The sequence below is a fragment of the Drosophila kikkawai genome, chromosome 3R (assembly GCF_030179895.1).
Source record: "Drosophila kikkawai strain 14028-0561.14 chromosome 3R, DkikHiC1v2, whole genome shotgun sequence".
NCBI lineage: Eukaryota > Metazoa > Arthropoda > Insecta > Diptera > Drosophilidae > Drosophila > Drosophila kikkawai.
Genome location: NC_091731.1, coordinates 34408957 through 34433271, shown reverse-complemented (window position 1 = coordinate 34433271; position 24315 = coordinate 34408957). Strand labels below are relative to the sequence as shown.

The 24315-nt window shown below is 41.6% G+C and overlaps 5 protein-coding genes across 5 annotated transcripts in view; 3 read left to right on the top strand and 2 right to left on the bottom strand.

Annotated features, from left to right (window-relative positions):
• LOC108078816 (histone-lysine N-methyltransferase 2D) overlaps positions 1 to 6227 on the bottom strand; it is a 36926-nt gene extending 30699 nt beyond the window's left edge. Inside the window, exon 1 of the mRNA XM_070287539.1 lies at positions 6071 to 6227. The gene's annotated coding sequence lies outside the window, so the exon portion shown is untranslated. The remainder of the gene's footprint in view (positions 1 to 6070) is intronic.
• Positions 6228 to 11089: 4862 nt separating this feature from the next.
• LOC108078807 (kallikrein-7-like) lies at positions 11090 to 12006 on the top strand. The gene has a single exon (XM_017172889.3). The coding sequence runs from the start codon at positions 11125 to 11127 to the stop codon at positions 11899 to 11901; it is 777 nt and encodes a 258-aa protein (XP_017028378.1). The 5' UTR covers positions 11090 to 11124; the 3' UTR covers positions 11902 to 12006.
• Positions 12007 to 13209: 1203 nt separating this feature from the next.
• On the top strand, positions 13210 to 14304 carry LOC121501905 (uncharacterized). The gene is made up of 3 exons (XM_070286266.1): positions 13210 to 13263; positions 13316 to 13630; positions 13690 to 14304. The coding sequence occupies exons 1-3, from the start codon at positions 13210 to 13212 to the stop codon at positions 14302 to 14304; spliced, it is 984 nt and encodes a 327-aa protein (XP_070142367.1).
• Positions 14305 to 16467: 2163 nt separating this feature from the next.
• Positions 16468 to 21209, bottom strand: LOC121501843 (uncharacterized). The gene is made up of 8 exons (XM_041774331.2): positions 19971 to 21209; positions 19277 to 19914; positions 18252 to 18422; positions 17616 to 18185; positions 17353 to 17565; positions 17007 to 17282; positions 16803 to 16949; positions 16468 to 16749 (listed from the first exon to the last, which is right to left on the bottom strand). The coding sequence occupies exons 1-8, from the start codon at positions 21087 to 21089 to the stop codon at positions 16611 to 16613; spliced, it is 3273 nt and encodes a 1090-aa protein (XP_041630265.2). The 5' UTR covers positions 21090 to 21209; the 3' UTR covers positions 16468 to 16610.
• Positions 21210 to 22328: 1119 nt separating this feature from the next.
• On the top strand, positions 22329 to 24133 carry LOC108078832 (protein HGH1 homolog). Its single transcript, XM_017172926.2, has 5 exons — positions 22329 to 22493; positions 22599 to 22786; positions 22851 to 23354; positions 23415 to 23632; positions 23691 to 24133. The coding sequence occupies exons 1-5, from the start codon at positions 22409 to 22411 to the stop codon at positions 23800 to 23802; spliced, it is 1107 nt and encodes a 368-aa protein (XP_017028415.1). The 5' UTR covers positions 22329 to 22408; the 3' UTR covers positions 23803 to 24133.
• The last annotated feature ends 182 nt before the right edge of the window (positions 24134 to 24315 follow it).

Below are 24315 nucleotides of genomic sequence, written 5' to 3'. Positions count from 1 at the left end.
CATACTTCAGGAGTGTCTGTAATTTGACAAATATTCTTGTCTTAGTTTAGTCAATTTATTTACTTTAAAGACTGCTAAAAAGTAAGACTTTTAATACATTCGTTCTTGGAAAACATTTTTCTCTCTTAAAATTTTCTTCCGTGTGAGTCAAATCTTGGATATGCAAATCCCGCTGATAGACTGAGGACAACTCGCCTTGCGCGAGTAATAAACAATTTGTGCCAGCGAGGTCTAATGCAATTTCTGGCGGCATTGAGCGGGTGTTTAGGGGGGTGTTTGGCGGATGTCATGCGCTTGCACATAATTGCATTTCATTGCGAGTCCCCTTCCCGGCCTTCAACTGGGCAGATGAAAGTGGAGGGAGAGATGAAGCCTCGGCTTCAGCCACCCCCCCAAGCCTCTCGTGCACTTAATCAAATTGAGCGCTCGGGCAAATGTCAGTGAACCTTGAGAGGCGAGAGTGTTCGTTCGCCATGCAATTATTTGCCACAGTTGTCCGCACAGTTGGCATAAGGTTCAAGAGCAGCAGCTTGGCATGAACTTAGCGATTGTCAGGACATTCGCCTGAGCACCATAAAAAGGAAAAGGAAAGGCAAAGGAAAACAGAGGGAAAACCAACACGACAACATCACGTACCGACCAAGTGCCCGGGGTGCAAACTAGTTTAGTTTCGAAAATTGCATGCCCAGATGGGACTGCAACGGCAGCGGCAGTGGCAGATCTCCAGGTGCTCAAGCTCCAGGTCCAGCTTCAGATCTGGTCCGGATTGAATTGGATGTCCGTTCTCCGACCCGGAGTGGTCGTGTCCGCGCTGAAATTTACATTTCCTGCCGCCGCTGGCGCAGACCATAAAGTAATTTGTTTAATTCCATTAGTGCGCCCGTCTACGTGCCTGGCATTAAAATACCGCACCAGGGGTGAGGTCTTCGTCTCCTCCACCTCTTCCTTCTGGTAGGGGTGTCTGAGTGGGTGGCGATTCACCACCCACTGACCGTGGACAGGGCGTGATCACGGGGCGCATTGAAAATTTGTGCCAATTAGAGGCGCCTTGTTTCTGGTCTCCAGGCTCCATGGGGCGTCGTCACATTGCCAGACGACGGCGAGGCTCTCTGTAAATTAAATGTTTTTGTTTTCTCGGCCACTTTTTGCCCAATAAATGTGTGATGGGTAAAAGTACACCAAAAAGAAGTCTACAAGTTGATTTTAATTTTGGTAGAAAGTGAATTATATGGGAAAATCTAATAACTCTCCAATTACCATGCGAAATGAAAGTGATAAGTATTTCTTTATTTTTTTCTGCTTGTTTAAGGATTTCACTTGGTTTTCTTGCAGTGTATGTACTGCCTGCGTTGGCTCTGGCGCACATCTAATGAATTTTTAATGCACTTCTGCCTTGCACTTTCAATCGCGATGTGTTTGCTGAGTTCTCAGGTTCGATTGATGTTACCCGGTAGCTGGCAGAGGTCGTGCCACTGTTGTGGGTTAAGGATGGCGGGTTAAGGGTTAGGGGCTCCGAGTTAAGCGGGCACCAAGAGCAGCTGGTGTCCCTGTGATAGGGTCGTTGGGTAAGCCAAAGTGACACAATTGGAATGCGCGTGGACATGTCGCAGGTGCTGCGGGATTAGCATTGAAAAATAACTCCCCTGCCAGCACAGGGAAAAGGGGATAAACTTGCAGGAATTGATTGTATAAAAAGGATGACGAGAAGAGGTCAACGAAGGATGTAAGCCAATCAGCAGTAATGAATATAAATAACGAGCCGGTGAGATAACATATGAGGCAGTTAGTCAAAAGGTTTTACCTTCCAATAACAAAACAAAGTTGTAACAAAAGATTAAGCCCAAACACAGTAGCCAAAAATATCTTACTGAATAGGAAAGGTAGAAAGGGTCCAATGGTTGCAAAAACCTCTCAAATAGACGTCGTCATAACTCTTATTTCAGTGGTATTAAAATAAGTCATTTAAACTAATGACTAAAATTGAGCGAATGAAATTATTAAGAACCAAACCCCCCATAATTTCTGTGTCATAAGTCAAGTTTTTAACTAAAACGAGTTAATACAATATAATTGATGACTAAATTTAAGTCTGGGCAGTCGGCAAGCTATTTGTTTAGCACGGAACGTGATCTATCCGAGCACTTTAATTAGCCATTCCCTGGCGACACATTAGCAGACATTATTCATGCCCGATGACTGAGCGAAATCAACGGCTCCGTACGGGGCGTACGTATGAGTTATGGCCATAAATATATATCTCGTGCGCCTGCTCCACTGACCTGCCTCCCCCCGACTTTGACTTTGGCTTAACTTGCCTCAATTCGCGTGTCAGCTAATCGTAGGGAATTGTCGGCCCGCTTGGTGTCTTTTTGTCGTCGAGGCCATTAATTCACATATGCACCTGGTAAATGTCTTCATTTCCGCATACGATGCGCCGGTTATATCATCCAGCCGGGCTAAATATATATATCTGCGCATATATATTCCCTGGTATAATATCAATAATAATACGGGTACATGCAGGTGGCCGTACCCCTTTTGCTGAACGCGGTTATTTTCCAGGAATTCTCAAGGCGACCTTCCGTCTCTCTCTCTCTCTGTGTGTATGATAACTATAAAAAGTGAATAAAACTGGGTGGAGTCCTGGCACACACACACATTTATATAGTTATATGGTTCACCTGCATTCTATTTCTTTTCGCTTTTCACGCCTTTCGCTCCTGTGACTTGGCTATCGATTTTCCAGTTAAGCCGCCGCCATTTTTAATGGCTTTCATTACTTGCGCTTGTCCTGTCTTTTGCCTTAACTCCTCCTGCTGTGACTCCATTGCTCCCTTTTCCCATTTCCGTTTCCGCTTTATTTCTTCGACGGTTGCTGCGTGAGTTGATTAAGAAGCGTCCTGCGTCCCGTAGTTATCCTTCTCTCAGGCGGCAGAGCGCGACTTTCATTCATCAACAAATTTAATTAGGCGGCGCATAATTCGTTATGAAATATGTCACGTCCGCCATGCACCCACTAATGGAGTTCAAAAAGCAGAAGGAACAGGGGTGGACAAAGGCCAGTTAATAATGCATGCTGGGCCATTTGGCTGTTGGCCTGTTTGCCTGCCAGGGAAGTAAAAGTCAGACATTACGCATACGCCGCATGTAACGTAAAACCGCTAACGGGCCACAAAAGAGCCGGCAGGACCAGAGCAGACATTGCCCTTTCCTTTCTGCAGCTGAACTGAGAGAAAAAGTGGTTCTAATACTTAACCAAAATTGTGTATAAAAAAAATTATATTTAAATCGCTTAAGATTTGAATATTTGCAGGCAAACAAGTTATTTTTCAATCAATTCAAATTAGTTTGTTTCCAAAATTCCCCAATTGTATTCTATATTTAATACATTACTTATAATTTCATAGATTTTTAAGCAATCTAATACATTTTCTCTCCGTGCACATGTGTGCTCCTAAGTGTGGCGATGTGTAAAACATTTCCGGTTAGAACCCACAGCCTAGAGCCCGGCCACCCAGGCAACCGTGGAGCACCACCTTTGAAAATCTGACTATGAAACAGAGGGCATTCGTCATTAAATATTTACACTTTCATAAATGTGTGAGTGCATTCAGAGGTCCTTAAATATTTTATGGCCCGAACGCAACCGGTGAAGGTGAAGGCCCCAGAACAAGATGGGCGTTCTCAAAAAAAGAAAACCATACAAGCGTGAAAATCGCAGAGCAACAACCAAATGCAATGTTTGTCCAGGGCGCCAGGACGCTTTTGCCTCTGCCGTATTTCATTTTGATATTTTTGGCTCATTAAAAGGCAGACCCGAAAAGAAAAAAAGGTACAGGCCAGGGCACAAAGAAGTTCACAGAGTCGTAATTGTTGGGAAGTGACAGTTTGACACAAAGCCAAAAGACTGAAAGCTCTCAATGGGAGCTGGGTTGCTGGGTATTTGGTTTTGGGTTGCTTTTCGGTTATATGTTTTGTATATATTATAGTAGGTGAGTAGGTATGTCTGGCCAGCAGTCTGTGGCGCTTGTTTACAAGTTCATCTCCTCGGTTTGTCTGGCAAGTTAGTTCAAGCAGAAACAATATTTTAATGTAATTATGCGGGGAGCACACAAGTTTTTTGCCTTTTAATAAATATAAGAAATGCTCTCAATATTACTCGAGTGATTAAAAGAGAATCACTCTATCGCAATTCACATTTATTTAATTTGCAAATAGCCTCTCACTTTCTGTGTAGTTTTATCACATTTCCATATCTAGCCTTTAATTGCCAGACTCCGACTTGGCTATTGTTTTTGCGGCTGATGTAATAGATAAATTTGCATACCGCCGGGCCAATGAATGCGCAACTTTTAGGGCCACTAAATGCAACTGTAATTGTTACTGGTCCTGATGCTGATGCTGCTGGCTTATCACCTTCTCGGTCGGATAATTTGTCGTTTACAATGTGTTCATTTCCAGCCATTAAACGGCCCCAGTAATAGGCCAGTAAAAATACATGCGACAATTTTCGACTAATGTTAACCATAAAAGCGGGACGCAAAATACAAACAAACAAAGTCTGGGAAACAAACAAATGAGCAGCAGCAACACGAGCGAATATATTTTGTGAGGCGCTAATTAAAATATACAAGCCACAAAACAGCAGCAGCCACAATGCGTCAAATGTGGCGTATACGTAATGTACAATTAAACAAACACACAGACACAGGAGGAAAAGGACTATTCTGCAGAGGGGGATCCCCCTTTTCTCGGTTCGTGCGTTTGCCTAATTGAATGTAAGCAACAAGAAGAACAGTAAAAAAAAAATGTGTACTACACGGAGGAAAACAATTTAGATCAAAACAAAGCTTAATTATTTAAATAATGTTTATTTTAAGAATTATACCTGCTTTATTTATTGTAATAAACAAAACTTCATAAAGAATTCTTAATGAACTTAATTCCAAAAGAAATCCTTAAAGATCTTCCCTGTTCCTCTGTGTAAATGACTATATAAAACAGGCCCCTGCCTTATTTTTAGATTTTCTTTTTCCACCGTCTGGCTTTGCTGATCCTGGCAAATCATTCAAATTACTCACAAGACCCGGCCGCCACCAAATGGGGCTATAAAATTGCATTGTCCTTGTTTTTAGTTTGATGCCACAGCACGTAATGTTAATGTTTGGCTTTGGCTCGCCCGAAACCGGGAAGGGAGCCTCACAAACTGCGTAGAAGGCAGTAAGTTAAATTAAAATTTCATGGCATCCGTGCTCGCGCGCAGAGTCCCTTTCATCTCATTGGCTCCTTCTGCTCGTTGCTTCTTTGGTAATCAAATCAGCGACAGTTTCGTCTCTGCAAAAGGAATGCCACGGAATCCGGGAGAATAAATCTGCTTAAGCAGATTGTCTGCTTTTCCAGGTAGCTTTTCCGCGCGTTCCGTATCGGATTATCAGGTGAGCAAATTTTCCACAGCGTGGTAATTGAAATCATTTAAATTTGATTTCATGTAATTTACATTCACAAAATGAGTATTAATGGTGGGCATTAGTCAGGTGAATTTGTTTTTGAAAATAAATTATTATAATTAAATTTTAAAAAAATGTAAACTGTTTGTTTTTATTAAATTTAATTGAATAAATACCACTTTGTTTAATTATAATGAAACGAAATTAGTTAAACCTCAGTGAAATAATTTAAATTTTCATTTGAGAGTCATTTTATAAAAAATATTCCATAGTTCTGGGTTTAATTAACAATTGCTTTTCCTATTTATTATTAACTCTCACTCATTAAAAATTTAATGCACGCTTCATTTTCAAACTTTTTCACTAAAATACCTTTAAATGAAAGCCAGGACTTAAAGCTAACACATTTTTCATGGCAGGTTAACGCTTCACTAATTAAAATCTATAAAAAGTAGTTTTTTATTTTGCAAATTTCACGCCCCACCAACTAGCGAACATTGTTGATTGAATTTAATTTCGTGGCACACAAACTTTTAAATAATTTCGCCAAAGTTTCAGCGCGACAGGTAAAACCGCCAAAGTGACCCAAAAAAATTGAATGGAAAAAAATGAAAACTACTCACTCAGTTATTTTGTTAATTACACTCGAAAAGCACAAAGTTTCGCGAAGATCGAACTATCGAGCGGCACTAATTGATCTTTGGGTAAATGGCAAGGTCCCGATGGCGACCCGATAACTGGTGCATTGATCGATATGCAGGCCGTGACGTTTATATGCAAATGACACAACAAGTCGGCGGCAACTGATTCGAAACTTGGCCAGCGGGAACTTCAAAACTCTGGTCGCAGCGAGTGCAGCGCGTCGAAAGCCGAAACTGAAACCGAACCGAAGCCGAAACCGTAACCGAAACCGGGGCCGAATGGCATCGGATCGAGCCGAGCGGCAGCCGAGCTCCTGGAACGAGGACACGCAGCCGCCCCTGTCCTGCTGCTGCTGCTGCTCCTGTTGGCCCCGTTGCCATATCGACGCCTCGGGACAAGTATCGGGAGTCGGGAGTCAGGACTCGGGGCCCCAGGCTCAGACTCAAACTCAAACTCAGACTCAGACTCGGACTAAGATATGGTTCTTTATACTCGATGCGGCAGCTCTGCGCTTCGTCTGCTACGTTCAGAGTTCGTTGCGAAACTGTTTCGTTCTGGCCACGTTTTTTTTCTGAGCCCCTTGGCCTGGCCAACTTCCTGCACACAGGTTCGAGTTGGAAGCTCCTTGCTCTGGCCAAATTGGGTGGTAAACACAACATGAATGGGTCGCTTTTTTGGCAGTTTCCGCTCGAGTGATGTAAGTTCTCGACACTTGTTGTTTGTATCTCTGGCCCGCAGGAGAAACTTTCGCCGAGACAAGTTTGCGGCGTCTTCATGCTAATGAAAGCGGAAACTTGCAGCGGCAGGAAGCTACAAGGACCCTGCTGGCGAAAACTTTTAAAATTAGACGAAAACTTATTGGATGCACATCGATTTCTTGGCATTGGCGATAATCGTGATAAGGCAAAAGGCGTAACATTCCTAGAAGAGGAGAGAGGAGAGTCACCAAGAAAGGACTCTTTGTTCCAGGATATTCAGTGTGTCATTCAATGCCTCCGGGGAGGCATAGCCACACCTCCTCAGGTTATTCATTACACGTGGAGCACAACAAATGCCAAAGACTACCGCAACACAACACAACAACCCCTGGTAAGCACCAGACCCACCCCCTAGACTTCCTGCGCGATCTGGGCTCGAAGCGAACCCGGTTCGATGTTGCGGCTAGGCAACGGAAACTTCTGCCGGTGGGGAGTATTTGGGCAGAAGTGGCGCAAGAGGTTAGTTATTGGGTTAGGTAACGCCGCCTTTAATTGGGTTTAAGGAGTCCAGGGGAGCCCTGGAAGTGCAACTCGGTTTGTGGCACACTGCAAACGACTATCGCATGTCAGAGTTCACCCCGGTCATTAGCATCGGTAGCCATAAGAGACCCTAAAAAGGCGGGCGAGTTGAAAAGGTCAGTTGGCCACATTGGCAACAGCATCATCGGCCGGGATCTCATAAAAGTCTCGATTTCAGGCTGCACTCCCCTTATCCTTCGCCGCCATAAAAGTGCTTTTTATCCCAACGAAATCGGGTCAAGCACCTACATTGTGGCGATGCGGATATCGGGTTACCCAGCAGCCAGCAGCCAGTCCGTTAAGTTATTAACCTGCATTCGTTAGAGTTGGTCCCGAGCTCAGGATTCAGACATCAGCAACAGGAAACTCATTAGTTTTGATAGATGAACTCAGGTAGAAAAGGGGGACTAGGCCTGAAAGTTGGCGGAAAACGGAAGGAAACATTGCTGATGGGAACTCGAAACCACAAGGGGTCTAGCTTAAGATTATTGTTTTTATAAAAAGAGAGAGGAACTTAACTTCAAAAAAGTTCATGCGAAACCAACAAGTCCAGCAGATAGATAAACTTAAAAATAAACGAAACAAGAAGAGCAGAAACACCCACCTGAAACTCAAGATGAAAGGAAGATCAATTTCACTGATCAATAAGTAAAGAGTTCAAGTTGTAGAGTAAGGTAAGCAAATATTAAGGAAGAACAGAGAGAATAACTCCCTTCCAAACTGTAACCCAAGATCAAAGGAAGATCGTTACACTGATCAATGAACCCAGAGTCCGGATCCAGACATCAACGTCATCTCTGCTTCCGATCTGTCTGCCCGAGGATCTTCCTCCCTCCTGAAGATGTTTTTTCATCGCTTCCTGAAGTGTCTGCTGTATCTCCTGAGAGCAACAGATGTCCTTTTGCGAGATCAGTAACCATCTCGAGTTACCCCAGACAAGGATCTACTTTTTTTGCAGCATTTTTTTCTCATTTGTATCCCTTCCCTTCCTGCATACCTTCAGTACATTGTATACTTTGTGCAATGCAATTGCAGGACAATAGTAATACCATCAACAAGGATATCAGATGCAACACATTTCTCCCACCCCACCATCGCCCCCTTAGATAAGCAAGAATTATTGCTTTTCTTGCCTGGGAGCCACATTCTCCTTTTTTATTGTTGTTGATGTCACTGTCGCAATGGTAAATGCTATTTCCATGGAAATCATTTAAAATGCGGGAGTTTTTTAGTTTCAAAAAGACACTATTGTCGCCAGGAAAAAAACCCGCTTTAAGAAGGAAGTTGTTGCCAATTGAAATCGAAGCAAAACATAAAGAGCTTATGAATTGGTCGAAATCAGAAGTGATTTGTATTCAGAGCGCAATGCGGTTTTGTCTGAGACTTTAACACTCCAATAACAGCTTGAATTTATTTGTGCTTTTTTCTGTTTAAATTAAATATAAAAACAAAATAATATCAAGTATGTAAGATATTTATTTGCCGTTTAAATTAGGTTTCCTGGAAGTAGGTTATTTTTATATGGCATCTGGAGCAAATTTCTAAGTTCCTGGAACTATTCTCATTGTTGATTAATTAAGCTTTGAATGTGGCTAATGCAATTAATTGACTTTGTTTATTATTTTAATGGCTATAAATTTATTGCAGTTCCTTTAGAAAAATAATAGAAAGTAGGTAAAGTGAATAAATGATTATGCCATTCAGTTATTTATTCTTTAAACTTTAACCTTTAACCTGCGGTTTTATTTTAATAAATATATGCATTAAATATATATTATTTTTTATGTATTTACTTTTAATTTTAAATGATTAATAAAGATTAACAAAAACCCCCTTTGGTCTTTCTAGTGTTATAGTTTGCGTCTTCACTTGATATATTAAATAGGTAACGTCAGAAGCGGGCCGCGCACACGCTCTTGGCCTCATTTGGCATGCCGGGCAGGGACTTTCGGCACCGATAGCCGCCGCATTATGTTTATGGGGCTCCGAGTACCGGGCTTTCAGCAGGCATCGGGCACCGGAGTATGTGACTAAGTCGCTGGACCTGTGCGTGCGAACCACTCCGCCTCATGATGGGCATTACAATCGGTGACTTCGTTGGGTGCGCACTTACGGCTGCGATGAATGCGTGGCCGGATTGCCAATTCTTGGGGTTGCTGGGAACCGATCCCAGGGGAGACCCTATTGCCAAAGTGGCCTACGTGATCCACTGGACATCGACCATTAGCCGGAAGAGGAAGAGCTGCCCAGGCCAAACCACAGCGAGCCCTACGTTCAGGAAGTCCGCTGGTCGTCGATGTCGTCGACCGGGTTCAGTGTCCGGTTTTTGTACTTGAAACCCAAATTACGCAGTTCCCGAAATAATAACCCAGCCCAGCCTCCGCTTCAGTGGGTTGTTATTTTTGGGGTTGAAAGTACCGCTAGGCGGGCACAAATGCATGTGCGCAAGTGGGCCGAGAATCCCAAGTTCCCCCAAACCCGCTTATGATGTCATCAGCGCGTCAGTTCAGCGGGTTTTTTGGATTTGCACCGAGAAAAAAAAATGAGTCGCTTAAAATAAACCCAAAGAAATTATTAATTAAAAATGAATTTAAAATTATTAATATATTCTTATTATATTTATATTTATTCATGATTTTAAAAGCAACTCATTTTTATGGAATTCCCACAGTGATTGGTTGACTTTTGGGTTAAAAAACTGATGATTAGCATTAAGAGTTCAAGTGCTCGCGTCAAGAGCGATTGCATAAGAGCACCAAACTTGACCGATCAGTCACAGTTTCTGTTTGATTTACTCAGTTTTACGATGATTATAAATAAATAATTAACCGCAGACTTTGTTTTTACCAGTTTAATGTTGCATTAGATACCTATATTTATATTACTAACCTTTTATGGTATAAATGAACTTCTGATATATTTACATTTATTACATATTAGTCACCATTTAATTAAAAAAAAAATAACCTGAAATAAAATAAAACCCCATGAATTTAAATGTTGATTTCATTTGAAATAATACTATTTGCTCAGTTTTGGAATTTTTGTTGACTTACCATATCTTGGTGAAAAATGTTAAATGACTGGTGGAAAATTTCCTTAAAAGAAGAGCAAATCGCAATTAAACGTAACTTAACCAGCTTAATTTAATTTATGCTCGTTTATCATCTTCGATCACCATTTAAGAATTAATAAAACCCGAAATTTATTGTGCGAAAACACGATTCCCGCGGAGACAATGACTGCCTCTTCGAATGACATCACAACGAATCTCTGACTTACTTCAGGCACTTACGCACTGTATCGTTCAGAAAGGGTTGAGAGCCTAAAAATAATATGGATATTACAGTTTTGGGGGACTTTATTTTGGCAACGAAATGAGCAGGTTTTACCTCTGCCTTCCTAAAATATCAAATCGATCAAGAGTGAGTGTCAAATATACTCGAAAATAATACTAAAATTATCGAGGATATTATTAAGATAAATTATATTTATTCACGGGTTTTTTAATGAATGAAAGAGAAAATCTTTTCGAATGAAAATTACTGCCTTTTTGACTTAGTTATGATCTTCTGGTATATAAGCTTCGGCCTCCTTTCTAGTTTTATTTATTTTATGTTAAAAAGTCTGAAACTTAAATTTTTAAATTTTACGCTTTAAATAGTGTGAAATGGTTTCGTCACCCCTTTCTTTGATAATTTCCTATATACAATCGGGCAATCAGTATACTTTTTAATTCACAAAGAACTAGTCCTCCGATGAAGGTCCAAAGCTTAGTCTTATGGCTTCCGTTTATTCTCACGAATGCCGGACTCGCCGCTGGCAGCCTCCAGGTGCAATCGCCGGTAAGGACCAATAACATTGGCCGCTTCCGTAGGACCACGGGCGGGCATGTAAGCCACTGGGTACTTAGGATCATGAAGGGAAACGACTTTGTCTGCGGGGCGGCCTACATCAGTGCCCTGTACGCTGTGACCTCGGCCAACTGCCTGCATCGGTATCGCTTGGATCTGAGCGCCCTAAGAGTGCAGCTCCTCAAGGAGGAGCCGGAGGAGCCCCCCTTCGTCGGCGTAAGCGCCATTTACGTACCGAAGATGTGGCAAAGCACCCACATGGACGTGGCCGTCGTCCAGCTGAGCGCCCGTTTGAGTGGCAGTCGCAACGACTTTGCACGGCTCTGCAGCAAGCCCATGTCCCTCAACGATACTGTAGAGGTGGTGGCCTGCGGCAAGGAGGTGCAAGTCGCGACGATCAGCATCATGGACACGAAGGAATGTGCATCACAGTACGAGAACCTCCTGTCAATAACGGTGGCCTGTGGCCAAGAGTTTACCAGGACCGAGACTTGCATGTTCGAGGCGGGCTGTCCGGTGAGCGCTGGCGAGGAGCTGTGCGGCATCGTGGCCGGAAGCCCGTCCACCTGCCAGAAAAAGCTGCCCGGCATCCTCACCGATCTCTACAGGGCCAGGGAGTTCGTCCAAAAGGTAATCAGTAGCGAAAATAAGGTGTCCAAGCGCTCGAAGATGAACAGATAGCTAGTCTGTATATGAACTACATTGCTGATTTGATGTATTTTCAATAATTTGATTTACATTGCAAATAAATATTTAAAACTTGAAAATATAATTTTAAGAAGAATATCCAAAGGTTGTTTACCCTTTCAGTTTGCAATAAGCTAATGAGTCAGAAAAGAAAATCGATTGTAACAAAGAAAAAAAAAAATACTTTCCGCTCGCAAATCTTTTTTCTCTAGTTTTTAATAGCTTAAAAAATCAGCATATTACATATAGAATTTAATTTAGTTCGATTTAGAATATTGTTTGTTGGGTTACGTGAATGTTGCGTGTAGCAAGCTAGTTGCGATACAACACCAGCTTTTGTCAGTGGAAAACTGATTCAAGCATAAGTTCTGCCGGCAGCCTCGCCGAGCGGCGGATTTTTTCAAACGCTAATATTCTCGGCCTATTTTTTTGTCGTACAAAAAACAACTAAATATAAAAGTTTTAGAAAAATATTCATTGAATAGAGGTTTATCACCTTGGCTGTGTAGGCTGATCAAAAATATATATCCAATATGGGTCGGAATCGAGAATATATTTAGAAAAAATACCGATTTCTAGCGAATCAGGGCGTTCTCCTTGGATTTGGGGGTTTTTTGACGTCTAGATTTTTAGGGAAAACCCCAAATTTGCCTTTGTAAACACTGCCTTTAGATAATTTCCGGAAAGCTTTAACGCAAAATTATGCAATTGTGCTTATTTTCGATAATCTTGAGAGATTTCATAAAGATTTTAATTTGGACAAGCCGGGAAGTGCCTCAAGGTCTATCAAGATATGATGGCGGTAGTAAGTGACCAATATATACTGAACACGCGGAGCAAGAAAGTCCTATCCCTTCCCATGCTTCCGGACTACTTGCATTTAATATGCACAATGTCACGAAGATTTTCGATTGTAGATATAGTGCTAAAAAATTTCTTAGACGATTTAAAAACAAACCCCAAACCAGACATCGAGCAAGGGGCTTCTACCGCGGAATACTGGAACAGTATTTAAAAGCGCTCGAGAGAAAGTACAGGGCACTCGGGACTTTTCAGAGGCGAACACGATTAAGCTAGAGAACGTCGACCACGGCTGGAAGCCATATCAAAGGCTAGCTCGGAGGCCGAGACGTCCAAACCGGCGTTCATCATCCGCCACATCGGTCAGCGGAAAAAAATGCGGTAACACTCAAGCTTCCAACTGGAAAAACGCTGCTTGATTATTATCTATATCATATACCCTATATCCCTTATACACATTTATGTATATATATTCTGCCTATCACGGCACATATCGTGATCATGCTGGCCACCACGGAGAACGGCTCCATGAAGAAGGTGGTCTACACGAAAACTGTTAGTACATATCCACACAAAGCCTAATATAGCCAATTGCCCTTTTCTCTAGAAAAATAAACAGTTTGATGCGCCACACCTGCCCCAGGAGGTGCTCCGCCACCTGCCCGTGGTCGACAACCCCCACAGGCCGAGTGGGCTGTTCATAAACAGGCCGGCTTTGGAGACCCTGAAATCTGCGTCCACCGACAGGTGCTTCTTCCTAATGATCGACGTTATATTCCTAAAGACGATGAGTACCCGTATATCCTCCCTTATCGGTGGACCGTGGCTATACATGTTATTGCAGCCTGTCGCAGCACACATCGTGCTCATACTGGCCACCACGGAGGACGGCTCCTTAAAGAAGGTGGTGTACACGAAAACCGTAAGTATGTACTTATTCACAACAAAGCCTAATGTAGCCTAATTTCCTTGTTTGTCCAGAAAAACAGACAGTTCGATGCTCGGGAGGTGTTGGAATGCTTGCTGGCAGTGGTCAACGAACTCCGAGGCCTGGGCATCGAGGACCACCTGCTGGCCATCGTTGCAGACGAAGGAACGAACAATGCCCTCCTTGTGGAGGCGGGGTACCCCGTGCTTGTGGACCTCCACCACCTCTTCAAGAGGATGGACACCAACATGGGCTACGTTGATGTCGTCCTCCAGGCGGTCCACAAGCACGCGGTGTTCCGCCAAAATAACGGAGCCGAAAAGTTCGCCACCATCCGCGCCATGACCGACTCCATCCCAGCCGCCGCCAGGAGAAGGATCCTTTTCGAAATAAAGGAGGTGGAACGGGTGGTGGCCCAGCGGTTCGCAGTGCTGGACAGTTCCACTTCAGGGAGTGCAACAACGAAGCGTGGAGAGCATGGGCCGCAAACTGTCCACAGAGACGGCTGTAGCCATAGCAGACGCCCTAATGGCCGAGCCCAAACTAAAAGCAAGGCTCCTAGAGATCCACCAGCTGCTGAGGAGAGTGGTTTGCCTCCTCAGCATGCTGAAAAAGCTGGACCTAGATCTGTCGAAGTAATAAATATATGCATATTTATAAGGAAGTAAACCAATTATTATTATTAAAGGCATTCGGCGAATTTTGGCTTTTTTGGCGACTTCAGCCGTTTTTAGGAAAACGAAAACTCGCGCGAAAATGAACGTTCCTAAGAGAATTTTCCGTGAGACGGAGTTCGAAGATGATCTCGACATAGACGAGACCCTGGCTCTGAACCACGACGAGGCCGAACAGCAGGAGGAGCCCGCACTGGGGGAGCATTGCGGCTCCTGCAGGAGACGCCTTCGAGGCGTAGGAAAAGTTGCATGTGTTGCATATACATGCTGGAATGCAACAAATCTACTACGTTATTTCGGCACGAAAAAGAGAGCAACGAAGCGAGTTACCAGTACCAGTATGACGAAGACCGCACAACAAATGGCAGGGCACCAACGCATTTGTACCCGAGGGCACGGCAAGCAGTGGGTAAACAACACAATAATATTATAAATATTAAAAAATTATTGTTTAATTTTATAATTGCAAACAGAATTTTGTTCGTTATTATTTTATAATAACGAGAAATTTGTGGAGGCCTTAAGGTCCTCCAATATCGATTTACCAAAATACACCTTATCCGGTCCATGGTTGGTTCCTTACCACTGCTCCTCCGGAGTCCTTTTCCGATCGCCGGCCGAAACCGAATGAGCTCCCAAGGCCATGGGCTCGTGTTATATAAGGCCCTGGAGAGTTTAAGTGTGACCAACGTTTAGGCGGAATTTGCCATTTAATGTGGCCAGAGCCTTTTCGGGCTCCTTTTGGGAACGATTAGCCATTTCCGATTCGATTAAAATATGACTCAAAAAAGAGTCCTCTCTTGGGAGAAAAAGAAGTCGGAAACGACTCTTCCAGAAGTGTCGCGGCTAGGGGTCCAATTTCTCCCGAAGACAGCATCATTTATGATCAGAAAATGAGCGCATATATGCTTTTTTTAATCAGAAAGGAGAGTTGAATATGACTCGAATTCGATCAGAATTTTCATAAAGTGCTTGCTGCGCAGCTCCTGCTAAATGTCAGTTCTTTACTGACATTCCTGAACTTTGTATATATTTAGAATTAATTTTTAAATCATTTAAAGCATGTACATGAATACATCTGCAATATCCACGAGACGGCTATGTTTTTATACCCTTGCAGGGTATTATAATTTCAGTCAGAAGTTTGCAACGCAGTGAATCTGCAACGGCATGCCGAAGTTAGCTTCCTTTCTTGTTAATTTTAAAATAATCAAGAAGTTTTTTAATATAAAAAATCAGATTTTATAATACAAAATAATATTTTGCTTAGTGAAGGAATCATTTTCGACCCCATAAACCATATATATTCTTGATCAGCATCAACAGGGGAATCTTTTTAGATATGTCAGGAAGAAATCGATTTTTTTGCCATTTTTGCAAAATTTCATAAGGGGTTACATCATTAAAATTTTTGATTTTGATAAAAAATTGAATTTTCAAAATTTCAAAATTTAAATGAAGTATGCAGATTTATTAACTGTAGAAAATCTTGCACAGAACAGTTTTCCGATTTAAAATTAATGCTCTTTTGGCCGAGTTATGATATTTTTAATTTAAAAAAAAAATCAAGAAGTTTTTTAATATAAAAAATCCGATTTTATAATACATTTTTGGCTTAGTTATGATATATTTTAAATGTTACCTGCAAGGGTATACAAACTTTGGCTGGTCAAAGTTAGCTTTCTTTATTGTTTTTTATTTAATTCAAATTTTATTTCTGATAATATTCTAGTGCAACAAGGATTAAGTAACAGTGGAGTAGCCTGTCGGGGACGAGAAGCATTGCCGCCATATCGGGACGGATTATGATCGGACTGACACCGCAGGAGGATATGTTGTACCTCAAACCACAATTTATTTCAGTTTGTCTTGTTGAAATTAAAAGTAAATCCCTTCTTTTAAATAAAATAGGATCTTAGTAGCAAAATATAAAAAACAGTTTACTTATTGATGTATTAAAACTTAATTTAATAATAAACAAAATCCTATTATATTCTTTTCCGCCATTCAATTTCCACGCTAATCAATTGACGTTAATATATCGGGGTGCCTAATTATGTTTTCTATAAACTTTATTATAACTATCATAGATTATATCAAATGGTAGTTTAAATTTCCACCCATATATCATGCATATAGTAAGAATTACCAGCAGCATTATTACAGTATACATTTTATTTTGATTTTTAATGTAGCTTAGATTTTAATAAGGAAAAGAAACTTTAGATATTTACTTTGAAAAGCGTAATTAATATTGTATCTGCCTTCACTGTGCAGCAGGTAAGTGTAAGTGTAAAAGCCTAGGCACAATGCTGTTTGAAAAACTCCCAAATAAGCAGTGATGCTCCAAAATTTGTATCCAGAAAGCCGAATTGCGGAATCTCCACAACATAGTCCAGCACTCCCGCCACGTTAATAGGTATTCCATTATTTTCGTGCCTGAAAAACATACTTTTGAAATTTCCGTCTTCGAATTATTGCTTAGAACTCACCCCAACACCAGTATACACTTCTTTGGAAACTCGAAATGGTCGAATTTGGGTGTGCCTGCAGATCCTTTGGAACTAACAGCTTTATAACCCTCGGCCTGCTTTGCCAGAATAAATTCCACAAGGTTTTCTGACTTTACCTTAACGATGCTGAAATAATCAACAATAATAATAATTAAGAAAAGGATTTACAATTATTTTTCCTACCTTAAATTGCCAGAACTAGCCTCCGCCAAATGTGATTCATCGGCTACAACCAGAGAATGAAATCCAAACTTCTCGCAGGTGCGCCTCAGTGCTGGGAAATTGATTTCCCCGCCAAGAAGAGAAGCCACTAATATAAGTTCCAGACCAGCGGCCTTGCCTGAATTGTTAGCATCCGTGGGAGGGAGTGTGAGTCCTTCGGAACGGGTTTGAGGAGGTGCGACTTCCCCGGATGATGCCAATTTGCTTGCAGCAAATGCTTGACCAATCTTTTTGAATCTATAATACACACAGATTAGAAAAGAGATGGATTAGAAGTATAAAGTTAACAAAGAAAAAGAAAACACACCTGTTATATTGTCGTCCATGAGTGGAACTACTGAAACGAGTACCGATTTCATCGAAGGGCGGATTTGTTATGTACAAAATACAGTCTGACATATCATAATCCATGGTTAATTCTGCGAGCCAAAGCCGAGGATCACTTTGAAGGTCGGGAAGCTTTTCCCCCAACGACTTTTCTACTTTTTGTACCAGGACTTCGGCGAGGTGAATACAAAAACTTTAAATAAAAAAGTTATAATATTGAATCAGAATTGTGCTATCCGTTACCTTTTTTCTTTACACTTGACTGCTAATTTATGGAGGATCAATTGAGCGAGAATGCGCGTGGAACGAGTGGATCCCATTATGAACGGTAGAAGAAGCGAAAATATTTCAGATAATTTGTTCTTTTTGTTAAGTTTTTCCAAATTTTTAGAAATGAAAATATAAGCGATGGAGAGATATGATTCCTGTTGCCTTGGCTCCAAATTTGGTAATGCATCCAACGCCCAATCGATGTTTTTCACACAATCGCCTACCAGGAACTCGTGCATAATGTTTATCCCGAGCTGATCGTTGGGCAACAATAAAGTCTCCAAAGATTTTGGATCATCGCAATAGCGGCGAAGTTCAATCAAAGCAGAGGCAATTCGCATCTTTTGCCTGTGCACTTTGGAGTTTTCAGTGTACTGGGGATGCTCTATGGACAGCTTTCCGTTAATTCTTAGAAGTTCTTTGAACACTTGAGATTTCATTTGATAATTTGTATACTCTTCTAAATGCAATAAAGTATTATATCGAACTCCTGCAGATGATTCGACGAAATGCAAGGTGTTGTATGCATAAGCTTCCTCAATGCTAGGAGAATGGTTAAAATTGTCACCAAGTTGACTTAGAAAATTTAAGAAATTTCAGCTAACTCACCGTGCCATTCCTGTGGTGGGTTCTCCATATAGCAGCAGTTTCAGAAACAGGGAAATACTTAGTTTTTCGTCTGGTAAGCAAACACTTTTCTTTTGTATAATGATATTAATAGTGACGCTTTCAAATTCTTCTTCGGTTAAATTCTTGTATGCGTAGTCCACAACATTTTTACTGAGGAAAAATTCAATGATTATAAAAACAAGAAAGGAAGCTAACTTCGGCACACCGAAGTTTGTATACCCTTGCAGATTGGTTTTGATGTTTATATTATAAATTTAAATGCTGAAAACACTCACAAAACAGAGTTTCATTACATTTTACCTATACTTATTATGTTTACAGTTTGACAGTTACAGTTTTACATTCCCAGCTCTACATTTTCTCTACATTTACCGATCGTTTGTATGGCAGCTATATGATTGTCCGATTTTCATAAAATTTGTACCAAAATTCTGAAATATATTGGTTTTGATGTTTATATTATATTATATATTTCTAAAAGTAAATCAGAATATGTTGAAAAACAACGAAGTTATAATTTTTTTCCTATTCATTTTCCGATCGTTCATATGGCAGCTATAAGATATAGTCGTCCGATTTTCATAAAATTTTTACCAAAATTCTGGAATAATATAAAATGGCTATATCTCAAAAAAGATGCAAAAATATTGAAAAACAGCCATGTTATAATTTGTTTCTAAAAATTTATCGAACATTTGTATGAGAGCTATATGATATAGTCGTCCGATCCGGCCCGTTCCGACATATATAGCAGTGAGAGTATATAGAAGACTCTATGCAAAGTTTCATTCAGATAGCTTTAAAACTGAGGGACTAGTTTGCGTAGAAACGGACAGACGGACGGACAGACGGACATGGCTAGATCGACTCGGCTGTTGATGCTGATCAAGAATATATATACTTTATAGGGTCGGAAACGTCTCCTTCACTGCGTTGCAAACTTCTGACTGAAATTATAATACCCTGCAAGGGTATAAAAACCGGTTTATAAGGTAATAGCTTACAGATCATCTTCAAATTTAATACGCGACATCAGAGCTGGCAATACCGTCTCGTCCGTAACTCGTTTCCGATGTGATTTCAATAAGCGTGCTAAAGCAAAAATGGTATCATATGTTCCTTGTTCCATCAGCTCCAGGGGATCTAAGTTTAGTTCCTCCAACTGGCCCCATGAATCCAAGTTCAAAGTGAAGAGGTCCACGCATCGTGCCTTCAGGAAGGATGTCTCCTCGTCAGTTTGGCAGTCCAGCCTGTCCAGCAAGTGCACTTGAATCTCCTCGAGACTCTTTCCCGTTTGAAGCAACGATGTGTCCACGTTGTAAAACTTCCGATAAAAGTTGGTGAATAATTTATCGTGTTTAGTAATAAACACAAAGCGCAAAAAGCCATGTTTATGTTTGGGAAGATTTCCCATTTTCGAGCATAAAGTATGTGAAAGACTTGGTTGCCAATTATCAAAAATAATATAACGGAAAAAAATGTCAAAGGATCTCTGGTTAAAGCAGTCTATATGCTCCTCAAAATCTGTGCAGTTTGCGATTTTATCTTGTAATCGCTGGGAGTCACGCAATGGATCCCCCTTGTTAAACAACGATTCCATGCAGACCATGTAATCCCTCAAAGAGAAACAGTCGATTGTGTCCTGAAATTAAAAGGTGATATCATTGTCCTTAAACTAACGCAATTAAAATGTTGTACCTTGAATATCAACATTAAATGAATTCGAGCTCCGTTTTGAAGAAGACTGTTGTCGATGGTCTGAACTTTAAGACACAGCTTAATAAACAGCTCCTTAGGAACACTCTCCACTTGTTCAGATTTTAAACTGAGAATCCAGACGAGCAGAGGAACGTTCTCCCAAGAAACTACCACCAGTGCCTCCAGGAGGAGTTCCACATTGCCCTTCGCCACAAACTGCTTCACCTGCTCTTCGTTGAGGCAGTTGTCATCCTCATAATTAAACAACTGGCTTCTGTTGGTGGCCATCAGGAACTCGGGCAGCAGGCCTAAGCGGCAGAGGTGCTCTACACTCAGGTGGCTCAGAAAGTATTCCAGGGTTTTGCGGAGCACCTGGACTCTGTCCTCCTGCAGGAGTCTAATGCAAATGGTTCTTAGCCATGCCAGCCAACGCTCTCCGAGATCGCTGCACATCAGCTGCAGCTGGGGTAGCTGCGTCTCGAGTGTACCCCCAATCAGGTTTGGATCCTGCTCTTCCAAGACTGACACGATGACCGCAAAAGCGATCCACTGCTGGGCACTGCACTGCAAACCATTTAGCAAGGCTTCGCTATGCTCTCCATCAATTTCACACATCCTTTGGATCTTGCTGATGAGAAAGTAGGATGACTTCCGATCCTGTGGCTCCTTTGACAGCAAAATGGTTCGAGTGGCGTCCAGCAGACGCAGGAAACAGTCTGCTCCCAGCACACGCACAAAGTCACTGAACAGGTGTTCCAAAATCTGGCCCGCATATGGATGAACATCATCCGAAGCCCTGGCTAGGAGTTCCTGCAACACGAGCGCGCCGTCGTCGGCAGGGATTCTGCGCAGCTGCAGCTGGACGCAGACGAGGGCTCTGGCCAGCAGGCGGCGGCGCTCGGATGCCTCTTCCTGGCTGCCAGAGATCACAGCCAAGATTACCTTGTGCACAAGTTGGGTGCTGCATAGCAGGTTGTCCTGCACCAGGGTGTAAATGCTCTGAAGCACGCGCTTTAAGCCAGGCTCGTGGTCCCGGAGAATCTCCACCAGCTCGCAGAGTAACTCATCCCGCTCGGCTACTCCTCGCTGTAGACACTGAATTTCCGCGTTGAAGTCCATGGTTGAAGACGTTTCTGTTCTGATCAAACTCGTCGCTCGGTCGGAAAAGGAATCTTTTATTCGGGTTTCCCCGAAAAACGTGCTTTACAAATGACAAAAGAATTCTGCGCGAACGATAGGCATACATCGATTATTCGATTCCCAGTGTAATCGACATGAAACTCTGTTAGTTGTTTCCTTCTGTGAAACTTTAGCTTTAGGAGCATTTCCGTTTCCCCTTTTAAAAGTACAGTATATACCCATTATATGCCATTATTACTATATTTGCAGTTTAAAAATATTTAATTGCTTGAGATATTGACAGAAATTGGAAATTTAGTTATATAATTTGAAATAATATAGCATAATCACTGTAGCTTGAGCATATAAGCAATATTTACTGTGAGACAAGGACTTGAGTGAGATCTTTGCCCATGAGTAGGCTTAACAAATACTTTAAGCTCGTTATAATTTTAATAATTTGCACTAGCAAGGATACGTATCTTTAAAATATTTATATACAATATCTCATAAATACACTGTATATGTTTTAATCATTAAAATAAAATAAATGAATATAAATATAATAGAAGACAATTCTTACAGAGTAACTTATTTTGTAATAATAAAGTAATATTTTTATTTTAAATTTAAAATGTTTATTTTAATAGTTAATATTTATTTTTTTAAAAAGAGATTTGGTTTTAATAAAAATTTTGAATTTTCGTACAAAAATCGGCTGTCTGTCCCAGTGTCGGTGTTATGTTACTGATGTTTTACTTGTTTTAAAAATTTTATTATGGCATCTATTAGTTTTAAGCACCACAATTTGTCTAGATTAAAAGTTGTTATTATTTTAGTATTGTTGACAACGCTGATCATCGATTTAGAATTTTAGAAAATATTTATTATGTAAGCTCTTATAAAAAAAAATAAGTAAAATTTGTTTTCTATCTAGCATATCAGATCAACTTGCCTGTCGATACTGATACTGATTAGGGTTATATCAGGTTTATAAAGTCGAAAATGATCTGCAAGGCTTCAAACATAATTTTGTTTGTTGGGTTACGTGAATGTTGCGTGTGGCAAACTTGTTGCTATACAACACTAGCTTTTGTACTCGTTCACTGACAGTCTGGCAACGTTGGTCGCTGCTGCACGAGCTACCAGCGCTGCCAGACTTTTCGGTCCGAGCGACCAAAAGTACCAGATAGCTAAATTTGCCTAGAATTAGCTATAAATCGCCAAACTGCCAGCACTGATAAGTTGTAAGTAAGGCATCTCTAATCGCGCCGCAAAATAAAAACAAATTCGTAAATTTAGCAATAAAAACGCTTAAAATGGACACCGTAAAAGAACTAGTACAGTTTATGCAACCCAATCAACGTCTGGACCTCAAGGCAGTGGCGCTGACACATGTTTTAGGTAAGTTTTAAAGAAAACAAAAAGCACCTGCATGCACGTGCGTTTGTTGTGGGCACCTGTGACGTCACGCGGCAATATTTATTGTTATTTTTCTTAATTTTTAAGGTTTAACTGGCAGCGCGGAGGGCAAATCAGCCATACTTTCGCTGGACGAAATGCTAATGGCCATTTTCGGCCTTACCTACGACGAAAACCCCACTGTGGCCAAGGACGCAGTGCTGAGTTTGATTAACTTGACCGCCGAGGAGGAGGGTGCCGTTCAGGTGTTCCGACTGGCCAAACAAGTGCAACCAGTGGGTTTTAATAATCTTCAAGACAAGGAGCAGCCTTTAGCATAACTATTAATACCTTTCCCAGACATTTCCCATCGTGGACGTGGCCGCCAAGGCTATAGCAGACGAGCAGTCCGTTCTGGCGGATCCCTGGAGCATGGTTCTCAGCAATCTAACGCGCGTCGAGTCGCTGGTTCACGAAATTCTAGACATCTTGGAGCGCGGTGATCAGACACTGCCACGCCTGGCCAAGGCCTTTGCTCAGCTGGACTACAACAAGAAAAAGTGCAAGCTGCACTACCTGGCGCCCGTCTTCTGCAATCTGATGCAGGTGCCGCGGGGCAGGGAGCTGTGCTGCCACAACCGTTACAAGCTGCTGGAGAAGCTGCTGCCCTTTGCTTCCTTTGAGGGTAGCGTTGTCCGACGCGGTGGCACCATTGGCATTCTGAAAAACGTCTGCTTCGATGCGGTCTATCACGATGTTATTCTCAACGAACAGGACAGCATCCTGGTGGCCATACTGCAGCCACTGTGCGGGCCTGAGGAGTTTAGCGACGAGGACAACGACAAGCTGCCCATTGAACTGCAGGTGAGTAGCTTTAATTTACTAGAGATTTTTTGGGATATATATTTTTGCTTGCCCTTGCAGTATCTGCCGGAGAGCAAGACCCGCGAAGAGGACCCCGACCTACGAAAAATGCTTCTGGAGTGCCTGCTGCAACTATGCTCCACTCGTCGCAGCCGGGAGATCCTGAGGGCCAAGGGCACCTACGAGATTCTGCGGGAGTTCCACAAGTGGGAGGCCAAGGTGGGCAGGGACAGCGACTGCCTGCTGGCCTGCGAGAATGTGGTGGACATCCTGATCAAGTTTGTGACTTTCATTAACCTTTAAGACACCCATAACTAAGATCATCTTTAATTTCAGGAAAGAGGAAGAGATAGGCCTGGACAACTACAAAACCGTTGAAGTGCCGGCAGATCAGGCCGAGAAATTCGTGCAGGAGGATGCCGAATATGTAAAGACTTTGCTGGATTAAAGGACTCTTCCCCATTCTTGTTTGTAAATACGCCTAATTTTAGTGAAACTCGTAGAACTTTCAATATATGTATGCAGTTTTTTATTCAGAAATGATGATAGTTTCAGTTGCCCAAAAGTGTTGCTCTAGAAAAGGTCATATGCACGCATTTAAATGCAAGAGAAACAATTTCGATTTTCAATTAAATTTGATTAGTTCAAGTAGCGTCGTTATCTAGTTTATCTAATTACCGTTAATCCACCACAATTGTATATATATAAAGTTCTCCTTAAGTGCTAGATACATTTGCCTTCAAAAATGCTTAGCAACTGGCTTGCCATGAAACGTTTAATGTACTCTTGTGTTCTTTTTTACAAACTTTGCTTGGTCGTTCATTGTGTGTTTGTGAGTTGAGAATAAGATGCCTTCTTTGTTGGCCAATAGTGGGTTTAAAGAGCTTGTAATAACAAGATGCATAACGTTAAATCGTATAGCGTTACGCATCTTGTTTTTATCAAGGTTTTAATAGGTGCG